The sequence below is a fragment of the Saimiri boliviensis genome, chromosome 2, assembly GCF_048565385.1.
Source record: "Saimiri boliviensis isolate mSaiBol1 chromosome 2, mSaiBol1.pri, whole genome shotgun sequence".
Taxonomy (NCBI): domain Eukaryota; kingdom Metazoa; phylum Chordata; class Mammalia; order Primates; family Cebidae; genus Saimiri; species Saimiri boliviensis.
The window spans coordinates 119,887,891-119,911,573 of record NC_133450.1 but is presented as its reverse complement, the minus strand read 5'-3'; the positions used below and the strand labels follow the sequence as shown (position 1 = coordinate 119,911,573).

Here is a 23,683-nt window from a genome sequence, read left to right as displayed (position 1 = left end):
TAAATTACTTTGGGCAGTCTGGCCATTTTCACGATGTTGATTCTTCCTAACCATGAACATGGAATGTTTCTCCATCTGTTGCTACAAAGTATTTTTGATCTGCTTTTAATTTACAAGCTTGTGTTTCAAAATAACATATAATACCAAATATGTAATAGATAAATGTAAATACACACAAACATACAGAAAAACCTGAAAAAATATATTTAAATTTTTTTTTCCAGATGTTAGGGTTTTAAGAGTTTTTTTTTTTACTGTCTTCTGTCTTTCCAATACTAAACATAATGAACATGTATCACTTGTAAAAGTGAAAAAAGATGTAGTCAAAAATAACTTAGTCTAATCTTACATGGCCCTTCTATGAGGTCATTGCTACCATCCTGATCTTTGGAGGAAGGCTTTAAAGCCCTCACCTTTGAAGCCTGGAAGTATTTTATTTGAATCTCTCTCAAGATACATCTTATTCTGCCTTGTATGTATTATGAGGAATTTCCTTGGCATTGGTTCTTAAGGTTCAGAATGCATCATTGTCTGTCTCACTCTTGTTATTTATTTAATTTTTAAATTGAGATAGAATCTTGCTCTATTGCCAAGCTGGAGTGCAGTGATGCAATCTTGGTTCACTGCAACCTCTGCCGCCTGGGTTCAAGTGATTCTCATGCCTCAGCCTCCTGAACAACTAGGACTACAGGCATGTACCACCATGCCCGGCTAATTTTTTTTGTATTTTTAGTAGAGATAGGGTTTCACCATGTTGACCAGGCTGGTCTTGAACTCCTGGCCTCAAGTGATCCACCCACCACAGCCTCCCAAAGTGCTGGTATTACAGGCATGAGCCACCATGCCTGGCCATTGTCTCTTTTTATTGTCTACAATTCAGATGTCTGATAAAACTTGCTGAACTGGATGTAATATTAATATTCACAAATGTGTAATAAGTGGCATCTGCAAAGAACTAGATACAAGGAGATGAGAGCTGTTTTCTGGTAGAGTGGGGAAGGTGTGTTTAGCTTCAGGAAATTAAGGAGCAGTAGCAGACACATATGCACATACCCTAGGTTTTGACAGCAAGTACTAATGTGGCAGAAGAATTATCCTGAAGGATCTTTGATGGTGATATTTCTAACCCTAGGTTGGCATGGGCAGATATATTGGTAGTGCCTACCTCAACCAAGTCAAATGTATTGTGTGGGAAGACTAAAATTTGCCTGTGGAATATAGTTGTGGTTGAAGAGAGCTGAACCCGGTGGAATCAACTTCACAGAGGAAAATCTTACAATGAGAACAGTTTCAAACGGGATGGCCCAGTCTAAGAAAAATAAGCCCACATTAGTGTGGTGCTTTTCTAGCTTTTACTGTGCAAAATGTATTTCACTCAACTGGAGTGTAGAATTATGTGATTTATGAAACTGGCCCTTTCTTCTAAGAACCTAAGTGATGATTTTTGTGGTTAGCGATGATGAGCAATTAGCTGAAGAAAGGTGACTCCTGCTCCCTGCTTCCTTCTTCTCTTGCCTGGTTTTTGGTCCAAGTCTTGGTCTGTGAAATTTAAAGAAACCCACTTAGAGTCATGCTTTTTGAACTCTAATTGAGCAGCTTTCACAAGAGCTGCTACCAGCCTGATATGCTCAGCAGCAGTTTCCTCTTTTTCTAGTGTGTGTGCACGCACACACACACACACACAATCAAAACCAGGACTGAATGATACAGTTTTAGAAAATTGAAAGAGATACCATGCCTGAGTTCTCTCAGTAAAGATTAGAATGGAGCTTTGTGGTGAGGATCTTAGAGTTTGTTCCATCTTGGCCCTCAGACGAGGGTACTGCTTCCTTTTTAAAGTAGTAAAATAAGTATATGAAGATGGGAAAAATAAAAGGACATTGTGTTCTGATAAAAGGAGGACAACTACTGTATCCTAGCATCCCTAATGATGCTAATGGCCTTAAAGAGGAAGGGTCAAGAGAATTCCTGAAACCACAAGAAAACATAGTGATAAAATAGATGTCTCCTGCTGAAGATACATACATCTCAGAACCATGTCTTATAGGCCCTCTGTAGTAGTGCCCACAAACCAAAAATCAAGCTTATTGATATGCCAGATATTGTTTACCGAGAACAAAACACAGTTTCTGCCTGTGAGGTGTTTATAGTTTAGTAGGGAAGATGTACAAGGTAACATGGCAATTAAAAATTAATCGTGATACATAATCTAGAAAACCTAGAAGAGATGGATAAATTCCTGGAAAATACAACCCTCCTAGCTTAAATCAGGAAGAATTAGATACGCTGAATGGACCAATAACAAGCAGCAAGAATCAAACGGTAATTTAAAAAATTACCAACAATAAAAATCTTCAGGACTGGATGGATTCACAGCAGAATTCTGCCAGACATTCAAAGAAGAATTGGTACCAATCCTTTTGATACTATCCACAAAATAGAGAAAGAGAGAACCCTCCCTAATTCATTTCACGAAACCAGCATCACCCTAATACCAAAACCAGGAAAGGACATAACCAAAAAAGAAAACTGCAGATCCATATCCTTGATGAGATGCCAAAGTCCTTAGCAAAATACTAGCTAACTTAATCCAACAACATATTACAAAGATAATCCACAATGATCAAGTGAGTTTCATACCAGGGATGGGATGGTTTAACATATGCAAGTCAATAAATGAGATATACCACATAAACAGAATTAAAAACAAATCACATGATCATCTCAATAGATGCAGAAAAAGCATACAACAAAATCCAGCATCCCTTTATGATTAAAATTCTCAGCAAAATCCACATAAAAGGGACATATCTCAATGTAATAAAAGCCATCTATGACAAACCCCAGCCAACATAATACTGAATGGGGAGAAGTTTAAAGCTTTGTCCGTCTGAGAACTGGAACAAGACAAGGATGCCCACTCTCACCACTCCTCTTCAACATAGTACTGGAATTCCTAACTAGAGCAGTCAGACAAGATAAAGAAATAAAAGGCATCCAAATTGGTAAAGAGGAAGTCATACTGTCACTGTTTGCTGATGATAGGATTGTCTACCTTGAAAACCCTAAAGATTCCTCCTGAAAGCTCCTAGAATTGATAAAAATAATTCAGGAAAGTTTCTAGATACAAGATTTATGTACACAAATCAGTAGCTCTTCTATACACCAACAGCGACCAAGTGAAGAATCAAATCAAGAATCCAACCCCTTTTACAATAGCTGCAAAAGATAAAACTCTTAGGAATATACCTAACCAAGGAGTCAAAAGACCTCCACAGGGAAAACTAAAAAACACTGCTGAAAGAGATCATAGACAACACAAAGAAATGGAAACACATCCCATGCTCAAGGATGGGTAGAATCAATATTGTGAAAATGACCATACTGCCAAAAGCAATCTACAAGTTCAATGCAATCCCCATCAAAAGAAAAAATAATTCTAAAATTCATATGGAACCAAGAAAGAGCCCACATAGCCAGAACAAGACTATGCAAAAAGAAGAAATCTGGAGGCATCACACTACCTGATTTCAAACCATACTTTAAGGCCATAGTCACCAAAACAGTGTGGTACTAGTATAAAAATAGGCACATAGACCAATGGAACAGAATAGAGAACCCAGAAATAAACCCAAATACTTAGCCAACTGATCTTCAACAAAGCCAACAAAAACGTAAACTGGGAAAAGGACACCCTTCTCAACAAGTGATGCTGGAATAATTGGCTAGCCATGTATAGGAGAAAAACTGGATTCTCATCTCTCGTCTTACACAAAAATCAACTCAAGATGGATTAAGGACTTAAATCTAAGACTTGAAAATTCTAGAAGGTAACATTGGAAAAACTCTTCTAGATGTTGTTTTAGGCAAGGATTTCATGACCAAGAACTCAAAAGCAAATGCAATAAAAACAAAGATAAGTAGTTGGGACTTAATTAAACTAAAGAGCTTTTGAAAGACAAAAGGAACAGTCAGCAGAATAAACAGACAATTCACAGAGTGAAAGAAAAATCTGTACGATCAATACATCTGACAAAGGACTAATATCCAGAATCTACAATGAACTCAAATCAGTAAGAAAAAAACAGTCCCATCTAAAACTGGCTAAGGACATAAATAGACAGTTCTCAAAAGAAGATATACAAATGGCCAACAAACATATGAAAAAATGTTCACCATCACTAATGATCAGGTAAATGCAAATCAAAACCACAATGCGATACCACCTTATCCTGCAAGAATGGTCATAATCAAAAAACAGCAGATGATGGCATGGATGCAGTCATCAAGGAACACTTCTACGCTGCTGGTGGCAATATGAACTAGTACAGCCACTATGGAAACCGGTGTAGAGATTTTTTTAAAGAACTGAAAGTAGAATTACCATTTGATCCAGCAATCCTACTACTGGATATTTACCCAGAAGAAAATCAGTCATTATATGAAAAAAAGACTTGCATAGCAGCACAATTCATGATTGCAAAATCATGGAACCAACCCAAATATCCATCAGTCAGAGTAGGTAAAGAAACTATGATGCGTGTGTGTGCGCACGCACGCGCGCGTGTAAGTAATATATATACACACACACGATGGAATATATACACACACACAATGGAATACCACTCAGCCATAAAAAGGAATGAATTAACCGCATTTGCAGCTACCTGGAGGAGATCAGAGACTATTATTCTCAGTGAAATAACTCAGTAAAGGAAAACCAAACATCATATGTTCTTACTGATACGTGGGAGCTAAGCTATTAGGATGCAAAGGCACAGGAATGGTACAATGGACTGTGGGGACTTGGGGGGAAGAGTGGGAGGGGGTTGAGTGATTAAATACTACAAACAGGGTGTAGTGTATACTGCTTAGGTGATGGGTGCACCAAAATCTCACAAATCACCACTAAAGAACTTACTCATGTAACCAAATACTACCTGAACCTCAATAACTTATGGAAAAAAAATTAATGGTGATAAATACTATGATAATGTAAATGTCACAGGCCCTTGGAGAACAAGGGAGAAACATCCACATGCTGGGAATTAGGGGGAAATCTGTAAGAAAGGATGTTTAAGACTTGAAGGATGAGTATGAACAAGGAAGTTTAAGGAGGCACTAGGGAAGGGTCGGAAAGGGACTGTTTCATAGACAAAGGCCTAGAAGCAAGAGATTGTGGTTTATTATTTCATGAAGGTTTAGAGGGAGTTGGAGATAGGAGGAAGGTAGAAATGAGGCTAGAGATGAAGACAGAGGCCAGATCATAAAGTGCCTTGTAAAGCAGTTGTAGAGTTTGGAATTAGTCCTAATGGCAGTAGGGAAGATGGAATGTGAAGGAAAACTGGCAAAGTAGCCTGTGCAGAAAGAGGAATAACTGAAGACTAAGACATGCAAGATACAAAGCTTACGTTAAACAACTCAGGGACAAAGCGAGCTAGGCTGGAAAAGATATTTCAGGCTCAGCTTATGTTTCAATGTGCCTGAAGATTTTGTCCTTCAAGACGTTTCTCAGCTGACAATCCTCCATTAGGTACAGCAGTGGAGCTTGTCAAAACTATACCCCACCCTGCACTCAGTCTCCTAAGATAAGCCAAACAACATTTGGAAAAGTTTTTCAAATATATGAAGAATTTTGGGGAGGCCAAGGCAGGAGGAGGATCACCTGAGCCCAGGAGTTTGAGACCAGCCTAGGCAACATGGCAAGACCCCATCTGTACAAAAAATTAAAGATTAGCTGGGTATGGTGGCATGCACCTGTGGTCCCAGCTGAGAGGCTGAGGTGGAAGGATCACTTGGGCCTGGGAGGTCAAGGCTGCAGGAAGCCATGATTGTGTCAGTGCACTTAAGCCTGGGCGACAAAGCAAGACCCTAGATCAAAACAAAAAGTGTACATATGTATATGTGTGTAGACATCCATATACAAAGAATTTGAACATGCATGCATACAGAAGAGCTTTAAGCCATAGAGAAGGTGAGGAAGGGTGATGGGAGGATGATTGTATCTTCCATTTCAGTGCCTTCTTATTCAGCACCTTCTGATTCACCCCCATTGGCATACCCCAAAGAGGACTTGTCTAATTGCTAGCATGTGTAAATCAAGCAGGGACTTTAAATTTAAGTACTTTGATGTGTTCCCCTGTTCCATTTTTCATGGAAGTAGAGTGTCCAAAATCAGGACAGACCTGATAATTTTCTCTTTGATTCATGAGGCAAAATAGAACCCAGCCTGTGCCAAAGCTATAGCCAACCTCATTGCCAGTAAGTCCAAAAAGATGTGAAAGACAAGAAAGACAAAGTCACTAGTCCAAATTTAAGAATAGCAGGGGAGCATTACTGTGATTCTTATTCAGACATCCAATAAAAAAGCTTTTTTTTTTTTTTCACTGATGTTTTGGAATTTCAACTGAAAGTGACAATTGGGAAGTATAATGTACTTTTTGTCCACCATCTCTCTCTTAGGAAGCTGGAACAGAAAAGAGTGTTTTCCCTCTGCCTGAACCACAGGATTTCTTTCTGGCCTCCCAAGTCAAGTTTGAAGACCTCATAAAAGATTTGAGAAAACTGAAGAGGCAACTGGAAGGTAATAGGAACTGTTCTGTTATTTTGATAATAGCTAAAGATTACTTTTAAAAAATGTTTTAAGAGGATTGTTTAGGTCTGGCTCATGGAGTGGGATTGGTGCAGAGTTCAGTGATGGCACACTACAGCTTTCATGAAACTTTCCATCTCTACGTAGTGTATAGAGGCACTGTATTTTCAAATTCTTCTCTTTCATTAGTGTAGATCATATGTTTCTTATATACCTATCTTGTTATATCTTCATTTTCTAACATTTAGTAGTTATAACGTTAATAATAGTAGTAACCTTTACTGGATGCTTACTGTTGTCTCATAATGCTAACAAGCTGGAACTACACTAAACCCATTTTACAGATGAGAAAAATGAGGCTTAGAGAAGTTATGTTCATACAGCCAGTAAGAGACAGATTTACTGAACTCTAATCAAGTCTATCCAATTAGAACTCACACATTTTCTTAGTTTACTCTGCTGCTTTAAATAAATGTATCACACACATATGTGTACACACACACACGTACGTTCCTGTATGTTTAGTTTATATATGAGTCTAATGATGATGGTAAGGCCCACAGTAAACATTCCATTTTAGTCTAATTTACACATTTAATTATTCAAAAGAAAATGCTGAAAGCCCCTTTTTGGCTTTTTTAAAAGGTGAAAATGTATCTTGCTTGGCCAGGAATTTTCCTTTGGCATTTCTAGAGTCTTGTATTTTCCCTGTGGAGACATCTCCTTGTCCAAGAATATAAATACTTGCCTTGGAGCTTGTATAACTCCAATTGAAGAGCTCTACGGAGGATTTAGGGAGTGTGTTAATGTGGAAATGGAGCCCGGAGTGCCAGAAGCAGAGCTTGAGGAAATGAAGGGCTTCAACCAGGAATATTTTAACATTAAGACATAAAGTAAACCTTTTAAAAATGTTTATTGTGAAAGAGTACTCAGAAATCTAAGTCTGAGACTGAGAACAACTTGGAAATGGAAGTAAAGTGGGAAAGATCTGCTCCTGGTGGCAAAGAGAGCCGTTTATTTTTACTTTGGGCATAAAACTTACATGGAAAGGATAATGGTTACAAGTGAATATTTTTATCTTGTATATTATTTTTAAAGGAACTTGTGGGGTTTTTTTCTTCCATTGATGTGGTTGAATGAATTCAGCCAAATGGATGCTTCCTTGAGAAATGCCGTATGTGAACCTGTGGTCATTATTTTCTCTCTCCTGAAGAATTGGCAGTTGTATCCTTGTTGAAGTTGAGAAGCTTGATGAATATTGTCATAAAGCATAGTAAGCTATCACGTAGCGTTTCTGTCTGTCCCTCTCTAGTGGTAGAATTAGGGCCCAGGCCAGTCCTCAATGTGGCAGCAAGAGTTAGCAATGGCGGAGGAAGACTCCAGCTTGTTTGCTCCATGGCCGTTCCTGAATGCCCATTTCTTCTTGTCTCTTGGCCCCTTGTGAAACCCTTGGCCTGACCTCTCCTATAGCCTTTGAGCCGAAACCTGATCCCTGTTTGGTCTTTTCCCTTCTCCTCCCAGGGGCTGCCTCCCTTCGACGTCCCTGTATATTTGATGATAAACATCAAGAGAATAAGAGGAGTGAATTGGGAGGACAGTAGAGAGGCAAGGGTTCCCCCACAGCACCTCACTTTTGGCTAGGGAGGCTCTGAATTGTCATTCTGGATCTCTCAGTACTCAACTGAATCCTTCCTCGGCTGATTTTAAGAAAATAGAAGTTTTCGAAGCTAGTAGAGCTGCCCTAGCAGAGAAAACCGAACATTGCCTCAGTTACTTTTCTTTGTACCGGGCTTCACCAAAGCACATGAAGTACCACAGAGGCAAATGAGGAAATGACTTCCCCCACCTCAGACACATAGAATATTTAAACAAAAATGCCCTGCTAATCTTTAGAGATGCCAGTGTTTTCAACACATGAAAGGTACCCAGTAAATATTTAAAGAAAATACAGACTGTGGGTTCTCTAATGAATTTCTTTTTCTTCTAAATACCATCTGGCAAGATGGCCAGAATCATGGCGGTTCATTTCATCTTACATTTCCATTCAGGTTTCACCTTCTTTTCCATAAGGCCTTGGTGCGAGTTGAGATTGAATGTTTAATTGAAGAGGACATAATTTTCACACATACAGCAAAGATTTGATGAGGCTTTGAGGTTTATTGTAGCCATTAAAGTGTCGTAGCTGCTGGCAAAATCCCAGAAAATGTCTAAAGCTAAACCAGATGTGATTACCAAATTTCAAGCAGCATCAGGTACTACTTCTCTGGGCAGGCAGAGCCCTTTAGAAAAAAAAAATAGTATGAACACATCTTAACCTAATGTGAATTAACCTATCGTTATTGGTCATGCTAATGTCACTGATTTAAGTAGAGGTTGTCAATAACCATCTTTCAGAGAGGCAAGAACTTTGAATAGCATTTTTATGCAGGTAAACATAGCATGGAATTGATAATAGTATCAACTACAATGTATTGTGTGATTATTATCTCTATCACTTCTTTTAATTCTACAGTGACCTTGTGAGATAGATACTATTTTTGACTTCTCACAAGATAAGAAAGTTGAAGTTTGTGGCACTCAAGTAATTTGCCAATGTTTCACAGGTGATGATCTAGCCAAGTTTTGATATGACTCTAAGGCATATGTTCAATACATATCCCGCCTCTGAGCCAGAAGTCTCCATATCTGATTGGAGATCAGAAAGTATGGCATTCAAAATGTGAAGCCTCATGAAGAAAAAAATTAGAGAGTTCCTCAACACATATGCACAAGCATGCACATGTGTGCACACACTCCCAAAACCACAAATGTAAACTGTCAGATCAGATAGAGTCACAGGAAAGAACTTGCTTTGGGTTGGAATTAGAAGGGGGAAGAAGTACTGATTAGATGGGTTTTCAAATAGACATAGAAATAGGCATATTACATAGGACTAAATCAGGCTTTGGGTTCCGATGTGTATGTTTACTGGTTCAGTGAAAGCAACAGCTTGCCAAGTGGCATAATCGTACAAAGTATTCACTTTCTCACCTGTAAAATGGGACAGTTATAGGACCTGCATCATAGGAAATAATGTCTGCACAGTTTCTTAGGGAGGGCAGTTTCAGTTAAGCTTATTAGGGGCATGTACCTTTTACTGGAAAGTACATAGCCTATATAATCAGCCTGTGTTGCTAAGAGGCCGGCTGGCTGTATTTGTGGAGTATCTAATTCACAGAGCACTTGTGCTTGCTTCTCTACGTTCTAAAGAGAGAACCAAGTTATTGGCGCTTGGGAACATGTTCCATACTTTGTTGATTGTTCTGCATCTCTTAACAATAATTTCTATTGCCCTGATACTGTGAAGTTGTAAGAAATAATTGGGGAAACACAACAGCAATAGTTACTTTCATTTTCCCTCTTTGTCCTTGCTTGCGGGCTGGAACCCTCAGGGTATTCTTACCCACCCATATGTGGTAGGCAGAATAATGCCCCCCAAAGATGTCCAAACCCTAATCCCTAGAATCTGTGACTATGTTGCCTTACATGGCAAAAAGGGACGTTGCCGACGTTGACATCGGGAGATTATCCTGGACCATCCAAGTGGGCCTAATCTAATCACATGAATCTTTTACAGCGAATCTTTAAACACTGAGGACTCCCTGGCTGTGATCAGAGGGAGATATAACTACATAAGAATGATCAGAGAGATGTAATGTCACTGGCTTTGAAAGTGGAGGAAGTGGGCCATGAGCCAGGGAATGTGGGAAGCCTCTAGAAGGGGGGAAGCCAAAGAACAGATTCTCCCTAGAGCCTCTAGAAGGGAGTACAGCCCTGTCAACACCTTCAGTTTAGCCTGTGAGACCCATGCCAGACTTCTAACATATAGAACTATAATGTGCTGTATTTGTGTTGTTTTAAGCCTCTTAAGTTTGTGCTAATTTGTTATCATAGCAATCAGAAACTAATACACCAAGGAGTGAATTCATCTTTCTGATTGCACCAGTTAATACCAGAGACAGACAACATACTAGTTTGATGTGGCTAGCTGAACTAATAGAGGACTAAAGGGCCACCACTAGGCAAACTGCAGGGTTTTATTGTCTCTTCCATGTGTGGAAGTTACACATATTGGACCCGATTTATTTGAGAATGTAAGGGAATATTCCAGGACTTGTCAAGTCACTTAACAGGGCAAACTATGCTTCCTGTGCTCAGGACCAGCCCTGACCTTACAGAACAAATGACCTCTGCCACCTGGTATCATCAAGTGGCTTTCCTTCCATGAGAGTGTAAGTGCTTCCTTTTTTAAAAAATGTTTTTCTCATACTTTAGGTTCTGGGGTACATGTGCAGATCATGCAGAATTGTTGCATAGGTACACAAATGGCAATGTGGTTTGCTGCCTCCATCCCCCGTGACCTACATCTGGCATTTCTTCCCATGTTATCCCTCCCTGACCTTCCCACCCCCTGCCTCCCTGTCCCTCCCTTGGCCCCTGCCAACAGACTTCAGTGTGATGTCCATGTGTTCTCATTGTTCAACACCCGCCTATGAGTGAGAACGTGCAGTGTTTGATTTTCTGTTCTTGTGTCAGTTTGCTGAGAATAATGGTTTCCAGATTCATCCATGTCCCTACAAATACACTAACTCATCATTTTTATGGCTGCATAGTATTCCATGGTGTATATGTGCCACACTTTCCTTGTCCAGTCTATCATCAGTGGGCATCTGGGTTGGTTCCAGGTCCTTGCTATTGTAAACCATGCCACTATGAACATACATGTACATGTGTCTTTATAATAGAATGATTTATAATCCTTTGGGTATATACTGAGTAATGGGATTGCTGGGTCAAATGGAATTTCTATTTCTAGATCCTTGAGGAAGTACCACACTGTATTCTACAATCGTTGAACTGGTTTATACTCCCATCAACAGTGTAAAAGTGTTCCTATTTCTTCACATCCTCTCCAGCATCTGTTGTTTCTAGATTTTTAATGATCACCATTCTAACTTGTGTGAGATGGTATCTCAATGTGGTTTTGATTTGCATTTCTCTAATAATCAGTGATGATGAGCCTTTTTCATATGTTTGTTGGCCTCATATATGTCTCCTTTTGAAAAGTGTCTGTTCATATCCTTCGCCCACTTTTGAATGGGCTTGTTTGTTTTTTTCTTGTAAATCTGTTTTAGTTCTTTGTAGATTTTGGCTATTAGCCCTTTGTCCGACAGGTAGATTGCAAAAATTTTTTCCCATTCTGTTGGTTGCCTGTTCACTCTAATGATTGTTTCTTTTGCTGTACAGAAGCTCCGGAGTTTAATTAGGTCCCATTTGTCTGTTTTGGCTTTTGTTGCCAATGCTTTTCGTGTTTTAGTTACGAAGTCCTTGCCTATGCCTATGTCCTGAATGGTTTTGCCTAGGTTTTCTTCTATAGTTTTTATGGTGTTAGGTATTATGTTTAACTCTTTAATCCATCTGGAGTTAATTTTAGTGTAAGGTGTCAAGAAGGGGTCCAGTTTCTGCTTTCTGCACACTGCTAGACAGTCTTCCCAAAACCATTTATTAAACAGGGAATCGTTTCCCCATTGCTTTCATCAGGTTTGTCAAAAAATCAGATCATTGTAGATGTGTGGCATTACCTCCAAGGCCCCTGTTCTGTTCTTTTGGTCTATATCTCTGTTTTGGTACCAGTACCTTGCTGTTTTGATTACTGTAGCTTTGTAGTATAGTTTGAAATCAGGTAGTGTGATGCCTCCAGCTTTGTTCTTTTTGCTTAGGATTGTCTTGGCTATGCAGGTTCTTTGGGTTCCGTGTCAAGTTTAAGATGTTTTTTTCCAGTTCTGTGAAGAAGGTCATTGGTAGCTTGATGGGGATAGCGTTGAACCTATAGATTACTTTAAGACAAAAATTAGATTTTATCATGAGAGTGAATATTTTCTTTAATTACTAATTAAAACATCACCCATAAACAATGGTATGGCTCTACTAAGTGGAGAAAGTCACTTTGGAAACCTTTTGGAGGACTTTGGCAGAAACATCATTGATTGAACACTCATCTAGGACTTAACACTCATGTAGAATTTCAATTTCTTTTGAAAATTTCTAGAATGATAATAGAATTCCTTAAAAGCATCAACTTAAAAGCATAGAGAGAACCACAAAATTTTTGAAACTCAAAAATAGACAGATACATGATAAATGAATTATCTCAACAAGAAAACTGAATTCTAATCCAAGAATGATAGGAGGTGAGAAGCAATCCAATTTTCACTGTAAGGCTTATTATAGATAGCATAGTTGGTGCATATTTATACAAATAAATATGCAAAACGCCATACGTATTTATACATCAATTAGTTAATAGTCATTTAAGAAATTTTTTTTAAATGTTAGATGAGTTCCTAATTTTAAAAGGCCTAAAAATGTTCTAAAGTTCTAACAGTAGTGTAAATCCGTTTTACACACCATATTTGATTAATATGCAAAATATACAAAAACAAAACTTGTGCAATGAAATGTAGCATTGTGAATGGCAGTTAAGTTTCAATGGCAGAGGCTGGTGTATTGAAAATAGTGCTGACCTAGGATTTAGGAGACGTCAGGCTTAAAGTTAATTCTACCACTTACTTACCATGAGATATTTGACTAATATGGGAAAATAAAACAGATTTACACTATTATTAGAACATTTCAGAATACTTAGGACAAAGAAAAAGCTTACCCACTTCTATGAGTAGCTGGGATGTGGGTATAGATCACACAGAGCGAGCCAGAAAACAGTAACTTCAGACTTTTCAGTAGCATTACTAAAAGCTACAAATCCATCAAGATTCTGAAGAAAAAATTTTCCCAGTCCAGAACATTACATCCACCAAACTATTAGTCAAATATGAGAGAGTAAAACATTTCAAAACATGCAATTTTTCAAAAAACTTATCTCCCATACAGTTATCTGTTAGGATGCTACTAGAGAAAGTACTTTAGCATTAAAGAGGAAGACAGGTCCCAGGAAATAAAGATTCCAGTGGAGAAGGAAGGTGAATAAAGCCTCCAGATAGAGAAAAAGCCCAAGATGACAGCCAGACGTTGAAAGAAAACATTCCAGATTTGACTAGGACAAAAGAATCATGGAGAAGATTCTTAAGGAATATGCAATTAATGCATCTAACATATCTGAGTGTTTGGACAAAAGATTTATACAACTAGTAAGCAGCGTGAGGTTCATTTAACAGTAAGCTCATAGAAAAACCAAATCAGAAAAAAAAATTTTTGAGAGCAAGTGAGAGAGAGGAATGTGCTGGAAATATGGGATAATCAGAGTTTACAAATATCAGCTGGGACTGTGAGTTGTTTTTTGCAAAATCGTAATAACGTCAACACTAAATGCTAGTCTAACCAAGTTGTGGTGTATTGGGATGATGGAAGTTAAGAGGTGGGAATGGAGGAAAGAATGTCATTTACAGTTGATAAAGAGAAAAATTTAAAAAATACCAATAGAAGCTTGTTATAGACATACTGCTAAGCACCAAATAATCAGGTAAAGCTGGTAAAAGAGGAAGCCTCTGAGGAGAAATTATTGAGGAAATTGGTGGGGTGGAGATAGGAGACTGCTGTGCTTAGAGTAGACAGAATGCATTGATTTTTTCTGTGCATGTATCACTTTGACAAATATATAAAAACAAAAACCCCACAATGAAACAAACATTGTGAATTTGTTAAGTTTCAATGACAGAAGCTGGTGTGTTGAAAATAGTACTGAACTGAGATTTAGGAGATGTAACTTTAAAGTTAATTCTGCCGACTTACCACATGATAAACCATGCACTTTTGACACATCACTTAACCTCTGTGAATCGCTACTGAAAAAAGATGAAGATGATCATACTTCTGGACTCTGCCTAACACACAAAAAGGGGTATTGAAAGGGACAGATGAGGTGCTGCCTGAGGAGGTACCTCAGAATGTGTGAGAAGGACCTAAATACCCTCAGAAGCCTTGCAGTCTGCACTTTACTCAGTGGACGCTGGTGTGTTCTAGAAGGGAGAGCAGGGTATTGATCATTAGGACAAGTCTGGCTAATGTATCACCTTTTGGGAAGCTCCAGAAGACATGACTTGAATGATTACTGACCGTCCCTAATTTATTAGCTCTTTTCTCCTTCACAGCCCATTTGTCCACAGCAGTAGTTTACTAAGTCTGAGCACTGGTAGGAGACTGGTTATGTTAGCCAGAGTCCTGAGCCTGTTGCCATGGTGTTAAAAATATTTAGTTTTGCAAGCAAAGTTTTAGAATAAAAAAAAAAGCTTTGATATGATTTATTTTTGTAAAATGATTTCAACAAAACAGAGCTAAGGAACTGGGATAAGTATTTCAGAAAAGCTGTGGGTGTAAAATGTTGATCAGCATGGTGACTTTTGATGCAAAGCATTCAATTAAGTGAGCATGGAGACTAAAGGTCACACATTTCCCAAATGAAATGCCTTCAAAGACAAGTTGTACAGAAAGGAGAGAGGAAACTGAAACTTGATTCATCCATTTAATTAATGGAAGAAGTTTGTGTTTTCCTTTGAAGCTGTGATTGTGACATTTCTAGGTGGGAAGGATGAGTTATGTTGTCCTGGTTTCCGCCTCTCAGTTTGCACCCTTTGTTTCTACCCTGTATTTATAAAAACACATGATTAATAGAATGTGTTTAGTTGAGATTTTTCCCTGACAAGAAACATAAAATATTTAAATAAAAGCTACAATCATGGAAAAGTCTGGGTAGAAGTCCTGAATTCAGATTCTTGCTTCACAAGCTGTGTAACCCTTGGCAAATCGTTTCATCCCTGACATCTCCGTGGCTCACACCTGTAATCCCAGCACTCTGAGAGGCCACGGCTGGCGGATCGTGAGGTCAGGGGTTTGAGACCAGCCTGGCCAATACGGTGAAACCCCATCTCTACTAAAAATACCAAAATTAACTGGACATGGTGGTAGGCACCTGTAATTCCAGCTACTTGAGAGGCTGAAGCAGGAGAATTGCTTGAACTCGGGAGGCGGAGGTTGCAGTGAGCCAAGATCACACGACTGCACTCCAGCCTGGGTAACAGAGTGAGACTCTGTCTCAAAAAAAAAAAGTATACTACCTGCTCCACTGATTCTTTGAGAGGATTTACTGGGATCCTACAAAGGAAATTCCTTTTCATAGCATTTGCCAAATGTGTCATACTTTTCCTTGGTTCCTTTTGTGCCCTTCTATCTAACAACTAGTCCTCTTGCCTCTACCTTCAAAAAGTGTCTGGAATCGATTCATTGCTCTCCATCTCCACACCTACCTCATTTTTAATCCAAACTACCACCTTCTCACCTGGCCCATACCAACAGCTGCCTAACAGGTTTCCCTGCTTTCCACTCTTGCCCTTCCTTTAATCCAGTCCACCTGCCGCATAGGTCATAGCACTCGCTTCCTTCCTATTTATTCCTCTTGGAATCACATCCAACCTCAGAGTCATGCCCTACAAACTGTGCATGATTTAACCACTTCTGCCTTTCCATTCGCCTCTTATACCACCCATCCCTCGAGCCCACTAAACTTCAGCCACACAGGCCTTCTTTGTTTTCCAACACGACATGCTTGTTCTTGCTCTAGGATCATTGCCTAATGGTTCCCTCTCCTAGAAAGCCCTTCTGCCATATTGTACCATGCCCTGAGCCTTCCTTGCCCACCCAGTCTTCAGGAGGCACTTTGAATAATCGCTGTCTATTACACCCTTCTTTTTTTCATATTACTTTCATATTGTATTCATATTTCATATCATTTTCTATTTATTTATTTGTAAATTTTATCTCTTCCTCCACTAGCTTCTTGAAGGCAGATATGACCCTTTTATCTTTATATTTACTGTGCTGTTCAGCACCTGCCACATATGTGCTGTCAATATTTGCTAAATGGGTAGATGAATGAATCAGCAAATGGACAATGAAAGAAATGAGTGAACTTCAGATAATTGCTGACTCTGGTATTAGAGAGAAATTAGATCACTTCCTTATGGCCAAAGATGTCCGACAAGCATCTGTGAGTAAAATCTTTTACAGAGATCAATTTTAAAGTTGTCTGAAGAGAAAACTGATGGCCTTGAGCAGTAGTCAGTTCCTTACCCACTGCTTGCTGAAAGATTGTGTTATGTGGGTAGGTAGAGCAGTTACCATTAGACTGGTAGTTTGCTAGACAATTTTGAAGATAGATTCCACTCCTGAGTTTCTGAGAGTATCATTATTACTATGCTATTTCAGTTCATTCTACAATTTTCCTTGTTCAGGAAGGCTTTCTGTACTGGATTCCTCACTAGACTGACTGACTGAATTAGAACAACTAAAAATCCTAGGAATTCTGACCATTTACAAAATATCTTTTAAGTCAACTGTAAAATTATATCAGGCTTACATCTCAGGTGCTCTCCTTGTAAGTGACTCTGAAAGAGCTCTTGAATTCATGCCTCAAAAATTCTTGTGTTGATACCATCTGTCTCAAAAAAAAAAAAAAGTTTCACTCTTGTTGCCCAGGCTGGAGTGCAGTGATGCCATCTAGGCTCACTTGTAACCTCTGCCTCCCAGGTTCAAGTGCTTCTCTTGCCTCAGCCTCCTGAGTAGCTAGGATTACAGGCACCCGCCACCATGACTGGGTAATTTTTTTTGTATTTTTAGTAGAAATGGGGTTTCATCATGTTGGCCAGGGTTGTCTCAAATTCCTGACCTCAAGTGATCCACCCGCCTTGGCCTCCCCAAGTGCTGGGTTTACAGGTGAGAGCCACCATGCCCGGCTGAAACCATCTATCTTTATAGAGCCGAGCACTTGTCCGGTGTGGTAGGTTAATGGAAAAAAAAAAAAGAGCCAGAATCAACAATCATGGACTTGTATTCCTTAACATTCTAACTTAAAACAAATGAATATTCTATCTTGTGTCTGCCTTTTGATGCAGGGATGAGGCCTTTTCTTGGATTATGAGTCTGTTGAATGCAGTCCTATGGGTCTTCCCTTCATACTCCACATCCATCATAGATCGTCTATAATATCCCTACTGTGTTATTTAAGTAAAGACTGTAAATATCACCACAGAATCTTCCTAGATATTTAGAATTGTTCTCCATCTTTTAAAACTGTCTTTCCCACACTTTTTAAACAAAAAAGTTTAATTTTTGTCTTGGAATAATTTTTAAATTACAGAAAAGTTGCAGAGAGTAGAAAGTTCTCATCTAGCCTTTGTCAGTTTCCCCATTGCTGGCATCTCACCTTGCTGTGATATATTTGCTAAAACTAAGAAACTTGCAATGATACATTTATAGTGACTGAATGCTAGTTTTTATATGGATTTCACTGGTTTTTTTCCATTTCTGTTCCCTTTCTGTTTCAGAATCAAATCCTGACTACCACATTGCATTTAATTGCCATCTCTCCCCAGTTTCCACTGGCCTTCTGTACCTATATTTAACAGCAATATTTTCGCTTCTTTCATTTAAACTTATAGAAATAGTACCTTTTGGCAGTCATTTATGTAGTTTACCATCAAGTCATTAGATAATTTCAGTAAAATTAACAGACTTAAACAGGTTTAGAAACAATGCAACTGCTTTTGATTAGGATTCTACTCCATAGTGGGAAGACTAAATCAAGTAGGAGGAATGGAAAGTAACATTAATTTAGCAAGTTCATTAACAAAGTGTCTTTGATATTTCCTGTCTTCCGATTTTTTATAAGGTACTCTTATACTAGTCATAGTTTACCTGCCTATGGTGCTTCACCTCCCAAGTGACTAGGGCAGGCGTATGCAGCTTGGAAAACAGTCTACGAGATAGGAAGCGGCGTGGCCAGGATCACCCAGCCAGGCACAGAATGTGGGTCCTTGACTTGCCAAGCCAGTGCCCAAGCTACTGTACCATAAACTTGTATTGGGTCAAAACATTTTCTTCACAGAAATAGATTTGTGGGTCGTTCTGGGAATATCAAAATATTTTTTCTGCCCAAGTAAGTTGTATATCTTGGACTCGGTAGAAGATTCACGATCCACAAATGGATTCTTCTCATGTCAGTCAACCAAATGAGTGTAGTTACAGGGAGACCTCCTTAGCCTCTGCAAAGTGGACTAGAGTTTTTGCCAATATCCTTCTCTCTCCCAGATTCTTTCCCAGATAGCTTAACCTCAGTGTGGCTCCTAGGTGAATAGGGGCCATGAACTATGACTCTAACTTTTAATACACCTGGAAGAATGACAGACCTATCAGGGAATGGAGAGCCCTCATTCAGCTCTCTGCCATGCCACTTAATAACCCAGCCTCCTGATGGACCATTTCCCCGTTTAACGTGACAGGATCCCAGTGGTAGCACTTGGTCATTTTTTTGAGCTTCTTTTTACTTAGTTCCTTACAGTTTACAAAGGATTCTCCTAAATGTCTCAGTTTTTTCTAGAACTTCCCTGCAGATGGTGGAAGTAGGAGGCAGCATAGTGTAAGGGAAGGGGGTCTGTTACCCCTGGATTCAGATCCTGACTAAACCACTTCCTATCTGTGTGACTTTACTAATTCTCACTGACAAGCAGGGTTGATAGCAGGAAAACTTTCCTAAGGTTCTCATAAGGAATAAAATGAGATAACACACGTAAAGCAGGCTGAGATCTAAGCCACCCTTGGCCATTTAAGGGTCATTTGCTTTTGATAATACAGTTTTAGAATTTGGTATTGTTTTCACGGAATTACTGGGTGTAGAGATAAATGGACAGTATGTCCAAGTCAGCATGGAGGACCAGGACCTACTGCATCAGAACCTTTTCCTGTCATGGTACACAGAAGGAGGAAATGCCCAAGGAACATCTGTAATGGTTAATGTAGTAACAATGCTAATTTGGTATTGTTTTTAAACCTTTTCCGGACCATTTTGATGGTCTTTAAAAAGTCATCAAGTCTCCTGGTATCAAAGAAAAAAAATTTGCAGAAAATGAGACAGAAGATATCTTGTTTGACCTTTGCAGACAGTTAATTTGTTCAGCAAATATTTATTCTTAGCACTGAGTTCACTGCTAATTTTAAATAAACTCACTGAAATATCAAGTCATTTATAAACACATTTTAAGGGTAAGTTTTATCCCCATTTTCTAGGGGAGAGATTTATTCCTACTTGTGATTTCTCTTCTGCTCAGGAACAGGAATCTGACTGTACCTGAGAACAGTGATAACACTTGTCAGTCTGATAAAGGGTATACAGAGGGAAGGTATACAGATTTTCCTCCAGCTGTTCTGAAGATTCATAAAAACAACTGCAAAGCCCTTCCTGACTGTGATCCTGAAGACAATCAACAAACATTTACTACCTCAGTTTCAAGGCATTATATGCCTTGGAATTACAAATCTTTTTTTTTTTCAATCCATGACATAGCTTTTCCTAATTCCCTGATACCCCAAACTTGAGTGTTTAAGCTGGGCTTGAGCTTTTAAAGTGATGTGTACATTTAATGTATGATTTTTCTCTTTACATCTAATATAGGCTGGGTGTGGTGGCTCCCACCTGTCATTCCAGCACTTTGGGAGGCTGAGGCAGGCAGATCACAAGGTCAAGAGTTGAAGACCAGCCTGGCCAACATAGTGAAACCACACCTCTACTAACAGTACAAAAAATTAGCTGGGCATGGTGGCAGGTACCTGTAATCCTGGCTACTTGGGAGGCTGAGGCAGGAGAATCGCTTGAACCAAAGAGCAGAGGTTGCAGTGAGCTGAGATGGCACCATTGCACTACAGCCTGGACGATAGCACAAGACTGTCTCAAAAAAAGAAAAAAAAAAAAAAAACTAATATAAAATTGTGATTCATGACCAATGGCATATTCAACAATTAAGTGGAATAAACATAAAAAGGCAGCTAATCTAGGAACCATTAAATGATGGAGCAGTTTGCTCAGTCATATTATAAGTACCTGACTCGTTCCAAAGACAAAGACACGTTCCTGGGGCTCCCCAGGCCAGCAGGAGACAGCTTGGAGGGGCCTCCCTTGACTTCAAGTTTTATCACCTAGTCTTATTAACACCAGGCCTGAGGATGTTCAAGAGCTTCATAGGCATTTCAGAATCTATGACACCTAGCCTCTCTCAGTGGATACTATTTGTCATTTCAGCCATCTTGTTCTTCTCAACATCAGCCCTGCCCAGAACTCCCCCTCTCCTCTAGCAGTTCCCCATCCTTCCTAAGATGCTTAAACACACTCACGTTGTGTATAACCTAATAGCCTCCTGTTAAAGGCTTCAGCAGCTCATCTCTTCTAGACTGACAGGCCCTGGGATGCAGACTACCAGGGGATGCTGGACCAGAAACTCTCCCTGCAACATAACTCGAGAGAGAGGTAGAATCAATGACAGGTTTACAGGAGAGCACAGTTGTAAATAGCTGAGATCAGTGTCTGGAGGCTTCCCGTTAATACCACTAACAGTGTCCAGCAAGCAAGTCTATTGGCCACTTTGTTACCCACTCTAGACTATTTCTGATCTTCAACTTTATTTTCAGACACATCCTAAGAAATCCCTACTCCCCCAAAATTGACAATGCAGCCTTCTTTATATGAAACCTTGTTTATAGGCCACAGTTCTCCCGACAGATTTACAAGTGTCTGTGGAGTTTTAAAAGACGATTGCTTAACAGGCATTAAGTGAGACACATAGGACTGTGTAAATATTTTAGCTGGAATAGGGGAATTTTTTAAAAAGTCTGAGCCAAATATTGCATTAAATCTGAAGACAGTGGCAAACTGATTAGCAGTGGCTGCCAGCCCCATGCTTTGCCAGCGGTTGCTGGAGCCAAGACTAGATACCAGAATTCATCCACCAGATTAGGTTATGCGTCTTAAAAATAACTTTCCATCCTTTTCCCCCCCTCTCTTCTCCTTCTGCCCTTCCATCATTTCTCCTTTATTTCCTCATGGTTCATTTAGATATAAACACTTTCCAGAGTAGAAAATTACAGTTAATGTGACTAACCGGCGAGGGCTCAAATGGGAACATGGGCTCAGAGGTCAGAGAAACCATGGAAGGCTTGCAGCTGTCCTGGTGGAGCAATGTGGGAACAGGTTGCTTTTTGCTAACAGGCTTGTGTATATTAATCACTGGCCTCTTTGTAGCCAGCCGTTGTACTGCTGGAAGGGAAACAGTCCTAAGACCAGCATTGCTGTAATACCTCTTCCTCTTACTGATTTCCTTGATTCATAAAGAGGCTCAGGCCTGTGGCCTTCAAGATTTGTATATGTGAGAGAATCCTCCCTTAATTCTAGTAAAAATTGCCACGAAATGTGCATTTTGACTCCAGAGGACATATTTACTATTTAAGCATTCCTATAGAAGTGCTATTTTCCTGATTAGAGCAGTGGATAAAAATGGGTGGCTATAGTTTTGGGGCAGTGAGGGATTTTACATTAACAGCTTTGCTCTGCCTTTGCTGATTTTTACCAGTGTCTTGCACTGATACCTGCGTGCTTCTTGAAGTAATATTTAACGGGGGTGCCCCAAAATGTAGGCTCTATAAGTTCTTCACAAATGGCTCAAATTGTAATCCTGTGTCCAAATAATTACTTGATATTGTTGATTGGAAAGTCTGAGCATTTAAAATTATGTGTGCTTATAGTTACATAAATGTATATTACAAAAATCTGATCGTTTTATGTAAGTTTGCTGTATACTTTCCCCAAGTTCAGACATCTCTGCTAGTGCTGACAGTTGCATAATTTACATTTCAATTAAATGTGACACATTAGGGCCTTTCCAAAAAAAAAAAAAAAGTAATTTTCATTCACAGGCCTCAAACCTAGTTTTATGCTAATATTAATCCCCGATTTTTGTATCAACTCTCATATATCACCAGTTATGGTCTGTGTTTGATGAAATTACTTCAGTGGAAGGATGGTCTTCTTGCTGTTTTCCATTCCAGAGTTTTGCACTTCACATGCAATGACCATAGCCCCTATATGACAGTGGCAGGCACCATTCTAGCTTACATGGAGCCAGCCACCTCTGCGAAGTGGTAAAGAAAAATAGTTTCATTTCCAAAATCTCTCCCTTCATCTCTTCCATTGTAGTACAACCCGTTTCATACCAAAAACAGTTTGATCACTATATATTGAAAATTTGAAAAAGGTTTTTCCTTTTTACCTATAATTTCATTTCTTGTATCTCTCCTAAAGAAATGACCCTCAAAACTAGAATAAGTTTGTATGGACACAGATGTGACTCAAGCCTGACTAGGATTTTACTGTCCAAGTACAGGAGAATTAAGGGAGCTATGGCATATCTATTTGATGAAATTTTATATGGCTGTTAAACATGCTTATGGGTTTTGTGAAATAACAGGAGACTGTGTGCATAATATGTTAATAGAAACAAAGTACAAAAAAATAATCTGTATCAAATATAAGTAAGGCAACCCCCATAAAATTATGGAGGGGCAAAGAGTGTGACACAGAGGCCAAGACCCTGAAAGAGAAAGTGCCCGTCTTAAGATGGTGACTGTATTCTGATCATGGTAACACGACCGATTTGCTTTTTCTGCTGTTTTAAAACTGTTTTGCAAATGTCTTTGTATATATATGTTACCTTCCTAATACTTTTCAGAATATAGTCACTGCTCTCCTCCCAAAAAGGAGTTCCGTTCCCCTTCAGAGGCCCAGTACCTTCCTGCTTGAGCTGCCTAAGGACCCCCCCACTACACAGTCTACCTCAATGTCAGAGCCTTGCAGTATGTGCCTTTTTCTTCCACTTTAACACAACTTTTCTACCTGTTGTTTTTGAAATCCGCTGTCTCCTAAACCAAACTTGGAAATAAATTTCTACAGGCTGGGTGGTGGCTCATGCCTGTAATCGCAGCACTTTGGGAGGCCGAGGGAGGCGGATCACGAGGTCAAGCGAGCAAGACTGTCCTGGCCAACATGGTGAACCCCATCTCTACTAAAAATACAAAAATTAGCTGGGCATAGTGGTACACTTCTGTAATCCCAGGTACTTGGGAGGCTGAGGCAGGAGAATTGCTTGAACTCAGGAGGCGGAGGTTGCAGGGAGCTGAGATGTGCCACTGCACTCCAGCCTGGGTGACAGAGTGACACTC

General features: G+C 39.4%; 1 protein-coding gene across 4 annotated transcripts in view; it reads left to right on the top strand.

The window, feature by feature from the left end:
* FMN1 (formin 1) overlaps positions 1–23,683 on the top strand; it is a 423,173-nt gene that overhangs the window by 295,534 nt on the left and 103,956 nt on the right. For all 4 annotated transcript variants that reach the window (XM_074394141.1, XM_074394140.1, XM_074394139.1 and 1 more), the window contains one exon: positions 6,463–6,583. In XM_074394141.1, the coding sequence (XP_074250242.1) occupies positions 6,463–6,583 (121 nt within the window). The remainder of the gene's footprint in view (positions 1–6,462; positions 6,584–23,683) is intronic.